Source organism: Scyliorhinus torazame, chromosome 1, assembly GCF_047496885.1.
Source record: "Scyliorhinus torazame isolate Kashiwa2021f chromosome 1, sScyTor2.1, whole genome shotgun sequence".
In the NCBI taxonomy this organism is placed as follows: Eukaryota; Metazoa; Chordata; class Chondrichthyes; order Carcharhiniformes; family Scyliorhinidae; genus Scyliorhinus; species Scyliorhinus torazame.
In genome coordinates this window covers 256,301,368-256,316,861 of record NC_092707.1, presented here as the reverse complement: position 1 = coordinate 256,316,861, position 15,494 = coordinate 256,301,368, and the positions used below count along the sequence as shown (strand labels likewise).

Sequence of the window (15,494 nt, the reverse complement as noted above, 5' to 3'; positions counted from 1 at the left end):
CTGCTGCTTGCTGTCACCGAAGATAAGAGTTATATGTGGATCAGTTTTGGCTGACATTTAATTCTTCACCATTACTCCTCTACTCACTCCCCGCCTGATCTATTTCCCTTTACCCTCACTATCTACCTTCTGACTCTATCTACCCTTTCCTTCCCTGCCATCTGTGAAGAAGTGGGCTCTGATCTACCATCACATACTCATTCATTGGTTCCTGTTGCTCCCTCTGCTCCTGTCCTATTATCTTCTTTTTCGCTTTCTAAAATTAATCTCTCCATTCCTAGGCTAGTCTGAAACGTTCCCCTCCTCTCTCCTTTCTCCTCCTTGCTAGCCTGAACATGCTTGCCCAGTTAAGGTCCAGCTTTTCTAATGCTTTATAACCTGCTTAAACACTAGACTTGTTCTTGATGTCCCATGTACAATGCCAAGGGAGGTTGATTCGTATTCACTATTTAATATTGTGCACAGTTCTGGTCTTCATATTCTAAAAAGGTTATAGAGTCAAGACTTATAAAGGATAATAACACAAGAGTAGAAAGGTTATACCCATCAGGAAAGGTAGAACAAGTTGGGGCTCTTTTGAGGTCTGAAAGAGTGACCTAAAACTGGTATTTAAATTTAAGGAAGGGTTTGATAAGGTAAATGGGAAAAATATTTCAACATTTTGGGGAATGCTAAGCTAGGGGCCATAATAGAGTATAAGTTAGAATTGTTCTACTTGGAAAAGAACGATTGAGAGGAGATTTGACAGAGATATTCAAAATCATGAGAGGTCTGGGCCACTTGATGTGGTGTGAGGTGAATAGCATAGATGCATTCTATGTATCTATGCTACCAACACGGTAGCACAGTGTTTCACAGCGCCAGGGTCCAGGGTTCAATTCCCGGCTTGGGTCACTGTCATGTTGAGTCTGCACATTCTCTCAGTGTCTGCGTGGGTTTCCTCCAGGTGCTCTTGTTTCCTCCCACAAGTTCCAAAAGACGTGCGTGTTAGGTGAATTGGACATTCTGAATTCTCCCTCATTGCACCCATACAGGCACCATAGTGTGGCGGCTAGGGTATTTTCACAGTAACTTCATTTCAATGCTAACGTAAGCTATTTGTGACACTAATAAAGATTATTATTATTTACAAACATCCCTATATGATGTGCTCAATTATTGGCTTGAACTCATGAGCTTCTGAGGGAAGAGAGTTACCGATGAGTCAAGGTAATGTGCAGAAGATTAACTGTTACCACTTGTGGTATTTGTTTCACAAAAGATCATTACCACATTAACAGAAGATTTCACATTTCATAATTGTGCAAACACAGAAATAAACAGCAATTATTACCTTGTAAAATTGAGGAAATGGACATGCCGTGTATACAAGTAAGGTTGATCTCCAAGGCTGATATTGTTCATTAATTCCACCTGTAAAAATGGGAAAGACAGAAAAGTCATGAGTTTTGAAATCAGACATTATTTAGCTCCTGGCATTTTCGCACTGTTTGTGCAATCACAGCTCTACACAAGGATGGCAATGGCTTCTATCAGAAGTGAGCAGCACTGTGGTTAGCACCACTGCCTCACAGTGCCAGGGACCTGGGTTCAATTCTCATCTTGGCTCACTGTCTGTGCAAAGTTTGCACCTTCTCCCCTTGTCTGCAAGGGTTTCCTCCAGGTGCTCCGGTTAACCGTTCCTCCCTTAGTCCAAAGATGTGCAAGTTAGACAGATTGGCCATGTTAAATTGTCCCTTAGTGTACAAAGGTTAGGTGGAGTTATGGGGATAGGGCAAGGGTGTGGGCCTGGGTAGGGTGCTCTTTCAGAGGAGATGCAGACTCGATGGGCTGAATGACCTCCTTCTGCATTGTAGGGATTCTATAAAAAATCCCATAGCAGCTTCCTGTTTAGGTGATGACAGGCTGACCAAGCTTGGGTGAGTGCCCAGGACTATCGTGGACCTGTCCAGCTCAGGGATCAGCTTATTTAACCTGACAATGGAGGGTTGGTACTACAAAGCCAGGATGACCACAAAAAGGACCCCTCTTCCCTCAGGGATAGTCACTTGTTGTTTATTAGACAAGAGATCTCAGATTTATTTTAAGGAAATTTAGAGTACCCAATTCACTTTTCAATTAAGGGGCAATTTAGTCTGGCCGATCCACCAACCCGAGGTTGTGGGGGCGAAACCCACGCAAACACGGGGAGAATGTGCAAACTCCACACAGACAGTGACCCAGAGCCGGGATCGAACCTGGGACCTCAGCACCATAGGCAGCAGTGCGACCACTGCGCCACCGTGCTGCCGTCAATAGATCACAGATGAGAACAGGTTTAACCCTTGTTGCACATCAAATCATAAAATCTAGATGCTTGCCATTTTGTAACCCAATCTCTCTGGATGCATGGGTCACGGCACATGATCCTGTAAGGGGGTGGGGGTAGAAAGGGTAAAGAGTCAGAAGGTAGACAGTGAGGATAAAGGGAAGGTAGTGGGTGGGTGGAGAAGCAGATGCTAGGAATTCTGCAGAGAACAACTCACCTCCAACTCACCACCATCTACAAGGCACAAGTCAGGGGTATGATGGAATACTTGCCTTTTGCCTGAGTGCAGCTCCAATAACACTCGTAAAGTTCATTCTGGACAAGCTACCTGTTCAATTGGCACCCCATCCACCAACTTCAACATTCATTCCCTCCTCTACCAATACAGAGTTGCAGCAGTGTGTACCATCTACCAGATGCTTTACAGCAACTCACCAAGGTTCCTTTGACAGCACCTTCCAAACCTGCGACCTTTATCAGCTACAAGGACAAGGGCAGCAGATGCATGGGAACATCGCCACCTGCAAGCCTCACACTATGCTGATTTGGAAATATCTCACTGTTTTTTCACTGTCTCGGTCTCTGGGTCAAAATCCCAGAATTCCCTTCCTTAACAGCACTGTGGGTGGACCTACACCACAGGGACAGCAATGGTTCAAGAAGTGTGCTCATCACATTCTCAAGGGCAATTAGGGATGGGCAATACATTCTGGCCTAGCCAGCAAAGCTGTGAACGAACTAAAAAAATAGCAGACCCAACATCATGAGCAATTGATGACTGATGCAGGTCAGTAGAAATGCTTCTATATGATTTTATGTTCAAGGAGGGAGTATATTTTTCAAACAGAACAATATACTGCATATGCATTTGCCAATTAGATAAGAAATTGAGCAATTATAGTGGATAAAATAATGAAATTAGCCCCATGATTAACTGCAGTGAGAAAAAAAGCAAAGGCCAACAGAAGGATGGAAATGTTGCTGGCCAGAATCGAACTAGAGCAGTATATGCAGTTCTCGTCACCTTGTCACTCACAGCCACTATAAGCTTGCAGAGCTGTGTACTGAAATGATTTTGGGTATCAAGATTCTACGTTATTGGCAATGTATATTTCAAAAGAGATGCTGACCTGTTCAATTCTATTTAGCCTGGTTTTGTTGTGAATGTCTGAATTTATGAGGTTGAAATGGTTTTTCTCCGTTAAGACTCTCAATAACTGCACCACGGTCCGGCTTCCACATTTCCCGACTCTGTTGTAAACCAGCTGGCTGGGGAACGGTGGAACCTGTTCAGAATGGAAAAGCACAGCATGTTAAACAGCTGCTGTTGAGACATCTCAGTTATGTCAATATGAGAGAAATAATTTTGTGTTCACTCTCTTATCTCTTTTTTTTCTTTAAAATAAAATGTAGAATACTCAATTATTTTTTTCCAATTAAGAGGCAATTTAGCGTGGAAAATCCACCTATCCTGCAGATCTTTGGGTTGTGGGGGCGAAACCCATGCAAACACGGGGAGAATGTGCAAACTCAACACGGCCAGTGTCCCAGAGCCGGGATCGAACCTGGGACCTCGGCGCTGTGAGGCAGCAATGCTAACCACTGCGCCACGGTGCTGCCCGCACTCTTTTATCTCTTGATCAGTCTTCATATTTATTATCAGCCAGCTACTTGACCAAACATATCACTCAATTAGCCCAGTCGTTACCAGTCTAGATTATACACTGCACGTCAAGAGTCAACTACATCACTGAATGTCCTCTGAAATGGCCTAGCAAGTCACTCAGCTGCATGAAACCACTAGATACAACAGTATTTTGGGGTTACGTACAGCAAGGACAGTTCAGAAAGGGGGCTAATCGCCACATTTTCAGGGCAATTAGGGATGGGCAATACATTTTGGGTTGCCACATGCCATGAGCGAATTAAAAACATTCTAGTAGTGTCTTCTTGCATGGAAGGCACATAGTTCTCCAGAATCAGACGGAGCTGATTTGAAATCCCAGTCACCTTGAGAATTACTTTAGATACAATAAACAGACTTGACAGACATCTTTGGATCCTCGCTGTCTTCAGGGGATGTCCCGGAGGACTGGAGAATAGCCAATGTTGTTCCTCTGTTTAAGAAGGGTAGCAAGGATAATCCCGGGAACTACAGGCCGGTGAGCCTTACTTCAGTGGTAGGGAAATTACTGGAGAGAATTCTTCGAGACAGGATCTACTCCCATTTGGAAGCAAATGGACGTATTAGTGAGAGGCAGCACGGTTTTGTGAAGGGGAGGTCGTGTCTCACTAACTTGATAAGAGTTTTTCGAGGAGGTCACTAAGATGATTGATGCAGGTAGGGCAGTAGATGTTGTCTATATGGACTTCAGTAAGGCCTTTGACAAGGTCCCTCATGGTAGACTAGTACAAAAGGTGATGTCACACGGGATCAGGGGTGAACTGGCAAGGTGGATACAGAACTGGCTAGGCCATAGAAGGCAGAGGGTAGCAATGGAGGGATGCTTTTCTAATTGGAGGGCTGTGACCAGTGGTGTTCCACAGGGATCAGTGCTGGGACCTTTGCTCTTTGTAGTATATATAAATGATTTGGAGGAAAATGTAACTGGTCTGAGTAGTAAGTTTGCAGACGACACAAAGGTTGGTGGAATTGCGGATAGCGATGAGGACTGTCTGAGGATACAGCAGGATTTAGATTGTCTGGAGACTTGGGCGGAGAGATGGCAGATGGAGTTTAATCCGGACAAATGTGAGGTAATGCATTTTGGAAGGGCTAATGCAGGTAGGGAATATACAGTGAATGGTAGAACCCTCAAGAGTATTGAAAGTCAAAGAGATCTAGGAGTACAGGTCCACAGGTCATTGAAAGGGGCAACACAGGTGGAGAAGGTAGTCAAGAAGGCATACGGCATGCTTGCCTTCATTGGCCGGGGCATTGAGTATAAGAATTGGCAAGTCATGTTGCAGCTGTATAGAACCTTAGTTAGGCCACACTTGGAGTATAGTGTTCAATTCTGGTCGCCACACTACCAGAAGGATGTGGAGGCTTTAGAGAGGGTGCAGAAGAGATTTACCAGAATGTTGCCTTGTATGGAGGGCATAAGCTATGAGGAGCGATTGAATAAACTCGGTTTGTTCTCTCTGGAACGAAGGAGGTTGAGGGGCGACCTGATAGAGGTATACAAAATTATGAGGGGCATAGACAGAGTGGATAGTCAGAGGCTTTTCCCCAGGGTAGAGGGGTCAATTACTAGGGGGCATAGGTTTAAGGTGAGAGGGGCAAGGTTTAGAGTAGATGTACGAGGCAAGTTTTTTACGCAGAGGGTAGTGGGTGCCTGGAACTCGCTACCGGAGGAGGTAGTGGAAGCAGGGACGATAGGGACATTTAAGGGGCATCTTGACAAATATATGAATAGGATGGGAATAGAAGGATACGGACCCAGGAAGTGTAGAAGATTGTAGTTTAGTCGGGCAGTATGGTCGGCGCGGGCTTGGAGGGCCGAAGGGCCTGTTCCTGTGCTGTACATTTCTTTGTTCTTTGTTCTTTGTTGACTTCAGAGTACAATTTACTTCATATTATTTGAACTAAATTCACATCTGACACTTAATTTCAAAACCATGCACTCCCAAATTCCGGAGTTGTTATAACCTGCCTGCTTACCATTGGCTGGGGACTAATGACAATCTCACATTCCTGTGGGAGCATGAGCTCCCCCAATGAGGGGGGCGGAGAAATCATTAGCAGACTCCCTGTATAAATAAAGCTGGCCAGTTTGGAACCAGCAGGAAGGAGTAAGCAGCAAGCGAGGTTGCTGCTGTTGTGTGTATATATATATGTTATTGTAAATAAATGTTATTTCTTTGTATCCTTGAAACTCGTGCTGGATTCTTCGTGGCCCTCACAAAACTGGCGATGAGGGTTAATGTGAATTGCTGTCTACACTGCTGAAGCCACCTCACTGGATTTTTGTTGGATACAGGTTGGAAGTTGTTTTCTATTACACCATGCCTCTGTAAGGACATTTGATGCTGTGCTGGAAAGCTGGAACCAGTATGAACAACGGATGCGTTACTATTTCCGGGCAAACAATATCACCGAAAACGAGCGCCAGGTGGTCATATTGCTCACCGCCTGCGGCCCACATACATTTGGGGTGATTAGGAGCCTTACGTACCCAGCTGCGACAGACACCAAAAAGTTTGATGATCTTGTGAATTTGGTGGGGCAGCATTTTAACCCAACCCCGTCCACAATAGTCGAACGTTACAGGTTTAATACCGTTGAGAGGACCCCAGGAGAATCCCTTGCCGACTTTCTATCCAGGCTACGCAGGATTGCGGAGTACTGTGACTATGGTGAGACCTTGTCAGAAAGGTTACGCGACCGTTTGGTTTGCGGTATTAACAATGCGGCCACCCAGAGAAAGTTGTTAGCTGAGCCAACATTGACTTTTCAATAGGCCATTCAAATAGTATTGTCCCGAGAGCGCAGAACGAGGAGTGCAGGAGCTACAGGGAATGGAAGTGCATACCTTGGGGCGCAACCCCTTCCATCCAAAAACGTCCCCCCGCACTCCTGTGGTACCTTGGGCGAGGCGACGTCCGGATCGACGCCAGTGGCCGTCGGACATTCCACCCCGAAGGGAGCCTTCTCCAGAACCAATGGATGAGGAGCCATATCCGTGTCAGACTTGTAGGTGCCGACCCCGTCGCGGATGCCGGTCCTGGGGGCGCCAGAGGCGCCGTCGTTCCGACCGAAACTGGGACCAGCCCAGGGGCCGTACCTTCCATATGGATGAACCTGCGGTGACTACTCCTGAGGACGTGGAGACGGAGGACGACTGCCTGCAGCTGCATTGTGTGGCAGCTCCCCATGTGGCCCCCATTAAGGTGACAGTATGGGTCAATGGTTACCCGCTTGAGATGGAGTTGGACACTGGCGCAGCGGTCTCCGTGATCACCCAGAGGACATTCGACCACATCAAGCAGGGTATACAGACCGTTACATTAACCGACACACAGGCCAGGTTGGCCACATATACGGGGGAACCATTGGACATTGCAGGAACTACGATGACCCCTGTTGTTCATGGACGCCAAGAGGGGCGTTGCCAACTTATCGTGGTGCGCGGCCATGGGTCCAGCCTGTTGGGTCGGGACTGGTTGCGCCATTTGCGCTTGCAGTGGCAGCACATCCTCCAAACAGTTTCTGGAGGGTTGACTGAGTGCGAGGACGATACCCAGTTGTATTCCAGCCCGGTTTGGGGAAAATAAAAGGGTCCGTCGCCCGTATCCAAGTTGAACCAGGAGCCACGCCGAGCTATTTCCGGGCGCGCCCAGTGCCTTACGCCTTGCTTGAGAAGTTAGAAGGGGAGCTCACTCGTTTGGAAACTTTGGGTATTATCAGGCCCGTCCGTTTCGCTGACTGGGCAGCACCAATTGTACCTGTAATGAAGCCAGATGCCACAGTTTGCTTGTGCGGCGACTATAAACTTACAGTGAATACGGCTTCCCGACTCGACCGATATCCAATGCCTCGCATAGAGGATCTCTCCGCAAAGCTTGCAGGTTGATTCACAAAATTAGATATGAGTCACGCCTACCTACAGTTGGAGCTGGACCCTGCCTCCCGACCATATGTAACGATTAATACACACCGGGACTTGTATGAATATACACGTTTGCCCATTGGAGTATCCTCTGCCTGCGCTATTTTTCAACGCGTTATGGAGGGCATTTTGAGAGGTTTACCGCGTGTTGCTGTCTACTTAGATGACGTTTTGATCACAGGGACATCGGAGCAGGAACATTTGGAAAATCTGGAGGCTGTCCTTAGACGCTTTTCGGAGGCTGGAGTCCGTTTACGTCGCACAAAGTGCGTCTTTCAGGCGAAAGAAGTAGTCTACCTGGGTTATCAGGTGGACCAAGAAGGTTTGCACCCCGTCGCAGAGAAGGTGCGCGCGATTCAACAGGCCCCTGCCCCGACTGACACTTCGCATCTTCGTTCTTTTCTCGGCCTCGTAAACTATTACACGAAGTTCCTCCCCAATCTGGCAACTACGCTGGCATCTTCTGCTAAAGAAAAATCACACCTGGGTTTGGGGTCAGCCGCAAGAAACCGCTTTCCGTTGGGTAAAACAACAATTGTCGTCGTCTGGGTTACTAACCCACTATGATCCTGGAAAGCCTTTGCTCGTCACATGTGATGCATCCCCGTATGGTATTGGGGTCGTCCTGTCCCACAAGATGGAGAATGGGGCCGAGCGTCCGATAGCTTTCGCCTCCCGCACATTTCGCTTCCCGCAGCGGAAAAAAAGTACACGCAGATCGAGGAGGGCCTGGCAGTGGTCTTTGCGGTGAAACGTTTCCACCAGTACGTGTATGGCCGCCACTTCACTATCTTGACTCATCATAAGCCTCTGCTGGGACTTTTCAGAGAGGATAAGCCAATACCGCCCATTGCTTCCGCACGGATCCAGCGCTGGGCTTTGTTGCTCGCTGCGTACGAGTATTCTCTGGAGCACAAACCAGGAACCCAGATAGCGAATGGCAACACACTGAGCCGATTGCCTTTATCGACCGGCCCCATGTCGACCCCCACGACCGGTGAGGTGGTTGCAACCCTAAATTTTATGGACACCTTGCCTGTCATGGCATCACAGATCCGTGAATGGACCCAGACGGAGCCAGTCCTGTCAAAGGTTCGACACATAGTCCTGTATGGTGGGCAGCATAGACAACTCCCAGGTGAGTTGCGGGCATTTTCCTCCAAGCTGTCAGAATTCAGCGTGGAAGACGGCATCCTCTTGTGGGGGACGCGTGTGAATGTCCCGGAAAAAGGACAGGAGCTGATACTAAGCACAATGGGCATCCAGGTGTGACCAAAATGAATATGTTGGCCCGGAGTTATGTCTGGTGGCCAGGCCTCGACGCCGACATTGAGAAGGTGGCCCAAAACTGCTCCATTTGTCAGGAGCATCAGAAGCTTCCGCCGGCCGCGCCCCTACATCACTGAGAATGGCCAGGGCGGCCCAGGGCGCGCTTGCATGCGGATTTCGCCGGCCCTTTTCAAGGATCCATGTTCCTTTTATTAATCGACGCCCAGTCTAAATGTCATCGAGGTGCATAAGATGCTAGGCACAACTTCTTGCGCAACAATTGAGAAGATGTGTTTGTCTTTTAGTACATATGGCCACCCCGAGGTGCTGGTCACGGATAACGGCACTCCATTCACCAGTGAGGTGTTTGCGAGGTTCATGAAGATGAATGGCATACGCCATATCCGCACTGCCCCTTACCACCCGGCTTCAAATGGGTTGGCGGAGCGCGCAGTGCAGACATTCAAACGAGGCCCAAAGCAGTCTTCCGGGTCAATGGACACGAGACTGGCTCACTTTTTTTCGTATAGGACCAGCCCCATGTGGTGACTGGGGTAGCTCCCGCAGAACTCCCAATGGGCCGGAGACTTCGCACCCGCCTTAGTATGGTTTCCCCGGACAATGGCGCAAAAGTACGCCGCACACAAGAACGGCAGGGACAGGGATTTTCTCGCCATCGGCCGATTCGGCAGTTTGCACCCGGTGACCCAGTGTTCGTTCGCAATTTTGATGGTGGTGCCCAGTGAGTCCCTGGCGTAATCTTTCGCCAAACGGTCCCTATATCCTACCAGGTGCAAGCCCAGGGCCGTCTCCAGCGCAAACATGTAGACCACGTTCGGTCCAGAGGACTATCCCTTCCAAAAATTCCCCGCCCCCGGAGCTCATTTCTACAGCCGCAGAGACCAGAGACAATGGAAAGTAGTCCTCACAATCTTCCTCTGGTGCCTCACTCAAAGCCTGCGCAGGTCGTTACAGAACCGTGTGGAGATAGAGGCGCCGAGATGACAGAGGCAGCAGACTCTGACTCCGAGATGGAGACACAGGACGCATCAGAGGGGAATCCTCGGGCCCACGGGCCGTGGATGTACAACCATTACGCCGTTCATCACGGAAGCGCCGGTCTCCGTCTCATTACAGCGCCTTGTGCAAATGGTGTCCGGCCTGCGGTAAAACAAATCCGACGCCCTCCTTCGCCAGGGTCTTCGGTAGATTCCTTGGACTTTGGGGGGGGGGGGGGGGGGGAGGGATGTTATAACCTGCCTGCTTACCATTGGCTGGGGACTAATGACAATCCCACAATCCTGTGGGAGTATGAGCTTCCCCAATGAGGGGGGGGGCGGAGAAATCATTAGCAGACTCCCTGTATAAATAAAGCTGGCCAGTTTGGAACCAGCAGGAAGGAGTAAGCAGCAAGCGAGGTTGCTACTGTTGTGTGTATATATATATATATATATATATATATATATAATATGTTATTGTAAATAAACATTATTTCTTTGTATCCTTGAAACTCGTGCTGGATTCTTCGTGGCCCTCACAAAAGGAGTTCAATTTTTGTTCTGATCTTCCATGTTTTCCTCATCACTCTGCTCACTCTAGTTTGCAAACAGAACGAAAGGGAGCTAGTTACAGTTTCAAATTTCCACCATTTGCAATTTGCACTAGACTCAAGAGTTTTATTTTAAATTAGTCAGGCGGTCCTCAATTTAGTACTATAGCTGGATCAAAGGAGAGAATCAAAATAACATGATGCAGGTTGAGAAATATAGAGGACTAGTTTATGGTGAGTTAAAAAGCAAAACTGCTGAGTTTAGACCCGAGAAACCGTGACATCAATTAATAAAGAGTTTTTATAAGATCCCTGATGACCAGAAGGTAACAAATTAGATCTTCAGTCTACGCCGAGTTAGTCTGCCTTGGTAAACATAGCTATAATGTGTTTCCCGCAGGAGGGGTGGAGATACACCTTGCTGGAGCGACTGCTGCTTCCGGATGTGGAAGGGAGGGAAGAATTTGGGATATATACACGTGGCTGGGGGAGCAGGGAGGCGAGCGGGTGGTGAAGATCAAGGAGAAATGGGAAGTGGAGTTGGGAGGGAAGATCAATTGGGGAGTATAGAGTGAGGCACTGCGTAGGATAAATAGGGCCTCCTCTTGTGCAAGGATGAGCCTGATACAGTTTAAGATGGTGCACAGGTTGCATAATTTTTTTTTTTTTAAAGGCGGGGGTGGAGGGAAAGAGGTGGAATACAAGTGATACTAATACCTCTGAACTAGGGGAAAACAAAATTAGTCAGATTACCATTCCTGATCGCCATTAGGTGGATCCTCCTGAACATCAGGTACAAGATTGTATTTGTAGTGTTCGCCTTTTGCCAATCGCTCATAGACACGCCCTCTCCCCACAGTACTTTCACAGCTTGGATTCATTGCAGGTCAATGAACACAGTTGGATCCAATTCCGAAAAGGAGGAATAAACATGCACTGGAGAAACTGTTTCTCAAGAGTTCTCTTCCCCCTTAGGTTGAGAAATGTAATTTCCACAGCACCAGAACCCCCCTCCCCACAATATGCTGACGAGTGTTTCAGGAGTCAGACAAAATGTTTGAAGCTTATACAAGCAACATACAGTGAGCTGATTCCTAAAAACCAATACTATTAATACCACAGAAGATTACTGTGTCACTTTTGTGGCTTGAATATTTGATGTAGACACAGTGAGCCACAGTTCCATAACTAACTAATGTGTATGTCAAACCAGTCTGCTTACCAAACACTGCGTCTCTGTTCTGATCTATGGCTGGAGTTTGCATACCTGCTGTTTCCAGAACGACTGTGCTGCATTCATGGCAGGGGCTAAATGGACGTCTTTATTTGAGTTGAGAACCAGCAGACAAACAGAAAGTTTCAACTATGCTAATTTTAAAAAAAATCTAACACGGTGTCTGCTGAAAAGGCAACAGATTTACTGAGGTCACAAGGCAGAATTTATCGACACAGCCATTTATCGCAGTCTCCAACTCACCTGAGGCTGAAAGGAACAAGACTGCGATTTTTCTTGTTGGCCACTTGTAAGAACTTACTGCTGCTTTTGCCCTGAAACTGAATTCCTTGTTTACTGCGGTAATAAAAAAATATCCTGAGTGTGTCATAAAGGCATAATTTTCATCAACCTCTGACAGTGCACAAGGAAGCAGCAGCAAACATGCTTTTACAGAAAAAGTAAACCATTTACATCTGGAGAAAATGCCGACAGGGAGTTAACATAAATCATTTGCCCTTCTCTATTTAATTGATCTTTTTTTCTAACTTTGCTGTTTTATTCATTTTGAGATGCTGTCCTCTAGCCTTTCTCTTTGACACATTTAGCTTTTGCCCCTCAGCTTAAATCAGTCGTGTTTTCATCTTTTTACATAAATTTTCCTCAGGAATTCCAGAGTGTACAGTAGAGAAAACACCATTGTAGTCCCTCAGGCTGATCCAGAAGTATAAAGCATTCCACACTGCTCTATCTTCTGAGCTCATTTTCTTTCTCTGTCAAATATTTACACATCCCCTTCTTGAATTTGCAACCATGGCCAGTCTGTTCCATACACATTTGTTTTAAAAACTTGGAAGACTTCACTAAAGTCTCCCATGAATCTTTCTTACAGGATAAATATTCCCAATTTCTATAGCCTATAGGGAGGCCAAATGAGTGCAGTACTGAGGTAATGCTGGACTATCAGAAGTGCCACCTTTCATTTGAATACTTAAATGAAGGCACTCATCTACTCCCTTCGGTGGACGTGGAAGATTCATAGCACTATTCAAAGAAGATCTGAGGAGTCCTTCTCAGTGTCCTTGCCAACACGTCATTAAAATTAGATCTTCTGGTGGCACCCGCTAGTAACTACACATAAATAGGGGGATACGACAGATAAATAGGTGTTGGATAATGGGCCTGAAGGGAGGGCTTTAGACTCCTAGGATGTTGGGACACACCCTGGGGAGTTCTTGTACAGGCCAGAGGGATTGCACCTGGACATAGCTTGCAGCAATGTGCTTGTGGGGTGGTTTGCTGGTGCTATTGGAGAGAGTTTATACTAACTTGGCAGGGAATGAGATCCAGGAGGTAACATTAAAATGGAAAAACAAGATGTACAAAGAATTGGGAGAGATAGATAAAGTGAGGTTGTGTAATAAAATGCAATAAATTTGAAGGTAAGTTTTCAGTGCATGAATGTGAATGTGGTAAAAAAGGTTGGTGAGCTGCAGGCACAAATACCCATATGGGAGCTTGAATGTATGGCGATAAAGGAGAACTGGCTCAAAAAAGGGCAGGACTGGGTATTAAATATTTCTGGATACAAAGTGTTTAGCAATGACAGTGTAGGAAGGAAAGGAAGAGAGGTGGCAGTATTGATTAAGGACATTGTTAAAGTGCCTAGGAGAGAGAGAGGATTTTCTCGAGGAGTCAAGGGAAAATTCTACTTGGTTAGAACGAAGAAACAATACAGGCTCCCTACAATACCAGCTTTATTCCATAGACCTCCATCTAACACGGAGCAGCACGGTAACGAAGTGATTAACACAGTTGCTTCACAGCTCCAGGGTCCCAGGTTCAACTCCCGGCTTGGGTCACTGTCCGTGCAGAGTCTGCACATTCTCCTAGTGTCTGCGTGGGTTTCCTCCGGGTGCTCCGGTTTCCTTCCACAGTCCAAAAATGTGCAGGTTAGGTGGATTGGCTATGCTAAATTGCCCTCAAGTGTCCAAAAAAAGAAGGCAGCATGGTGGCGCAGTGGTAGCACTGCAGTCTCGCGGCGCTGAGGTCCCAGGTTCGATCCCGGCTCTGAGTCACTGTCCGTGTGGAGTTTGCACATTCTCCCTGTGTTTGTGTGGGTTTCGCCCCCACAACCCAAAGATGTGCAAGGTAGGTGGATTGAACACGCTTGCCCCTGAATTGGAAAAAATTAATCGGGTACTCTAAAAAAAATTTTTTTTAAGTGTCCAAAAAAGGGTAGGTGGGGTTATGGGGATAGGATGGAGGTGTGGGATAGATAGGGTGCTCTTTCCAAGGGCTGGTGCAGACTCGATGGACCAAATGGCCTCCTTCTGCACTGTAAATTTTATTCTATGATAACAGGAATGCAACAGAGGAACACATTTGGAGGAAATTACAGAGTGTTAAAACAAAGTACTAAGTCACAGGACAGAATTTTCTTGCCTGTCCCACCAGCGGGATTTTTCAGGCTCTCTGTGGGTTCCCCAACAGCAGGATGGGAAAGCTTTGCAAAACACCATAGATTTCAGCGGGACTGGAAGATCCTGTTAGCAGCCAGCTGTCTCCGTTGCAGGAAACCCGCCGCTGGTGGGGGACTATGAAATTTCAGCCATAATGTGGGTCTTTACTTATCCTAATACAGTCTGGGACAGAGAGGAGGAAAGAGTTTTCAAAACATGTTCAGGAGAATTTTCAACATCACAATATTGCCAGTACAATCAGAAAGGAGACATTATTGGATCTGGTTCTGGGGAATGAGGTAGGACACGCGCATGTCAGTTAGAAAACCTTTAGGGAGCATTGATCAGAATAGATCTGGTCCAGGTAAATTGGAATCAAAGAACGGCAGGAAATCTATAATTCAACAATAAGCGATCATTTGGGTGCAGTCGAGGCACATTCAGAGGGCGGGGGCCCCTGGATGAAAGAAAGAGGGTGAGATAAAATCGAAAAAGTAGGCATAGTGTCCGTGTAGAGTTTGCACATTCTCCCCATGTTTGCGTGAGTTTCGCCCCCACAACCCAAAGATGTGCAAGGTAGGTGGATTGAACATGCTAAATTGGCCCTTAATTGGAGAAAAAATTAATTGGGTACTCTAAATTAAAAAAAAAAAAGAAAAAGTAGGCATAAGACAACGGTCAGATTCATAACACAAAGTGAGATCCAGGCTGAATTTAGAGGTTCCAGAAGGAAGTGTAAAAAGAAATAAGAAAAGTGAATGCATGAGAAGGAAATTAAAGTCAACATTAAAAGGAATCCGAAAGTCGTCTATAGGCATATAAATCATACAAGGAGGAATAGGACCGATTAGAGACTAAAAAGAGAACTTACACATGAAGGTAGAAGGCATGGACAATGTAATAAATAAGTACTTTGTACTCGTTTTTACCCAAAAAGACGCTGTTGCCAAAGTCATTGTGAAAGAGAAAGTAGTTGAGACATGGGATAAAAATAAGTGATGAAGAGGAGACATCTGACAGGCTGGATGTAATTAAAACTGATAAGTTATCAGGGACTGAGGGAAGGAAATATGGAAATTGC

The 15,494-nt window shown here is 46.5% G+C and overlaps 1 protein-coding gene across 4 annotated transcripts in view; it reads right to left on the bottom strand.

Moving 5' to 3' along the window:
• usta (uronyl 2-sulfotransferase a) overlaps positions 1 to 15,494 on the bottom strand; it is a 150,211-nt gene that overhangs the window by 90,316 nt on the left and 44,401 nt on the right. For all 4 annotated transcript variants that reach the window (XM_072504842.1, XM_072504859.1, XM_072504864.1 and 1 more), the window contains exons 3-4: positions 3,439 to 3,594; positions 1,334 to 1,413 (exon numbers count right to left, since the gene is read on the bottom strand). In XM_072504842.1, coding sequence (XP_072360943.1) covers positions 1,334 to 1,413; positions 3,439 to 3,594 — 236 coding nt within the window. The remainder of the gene's footprint in view (positions 1 to 1,333; positions 1,414 to 3,438; positions 3,595 to 15,494) is intronic.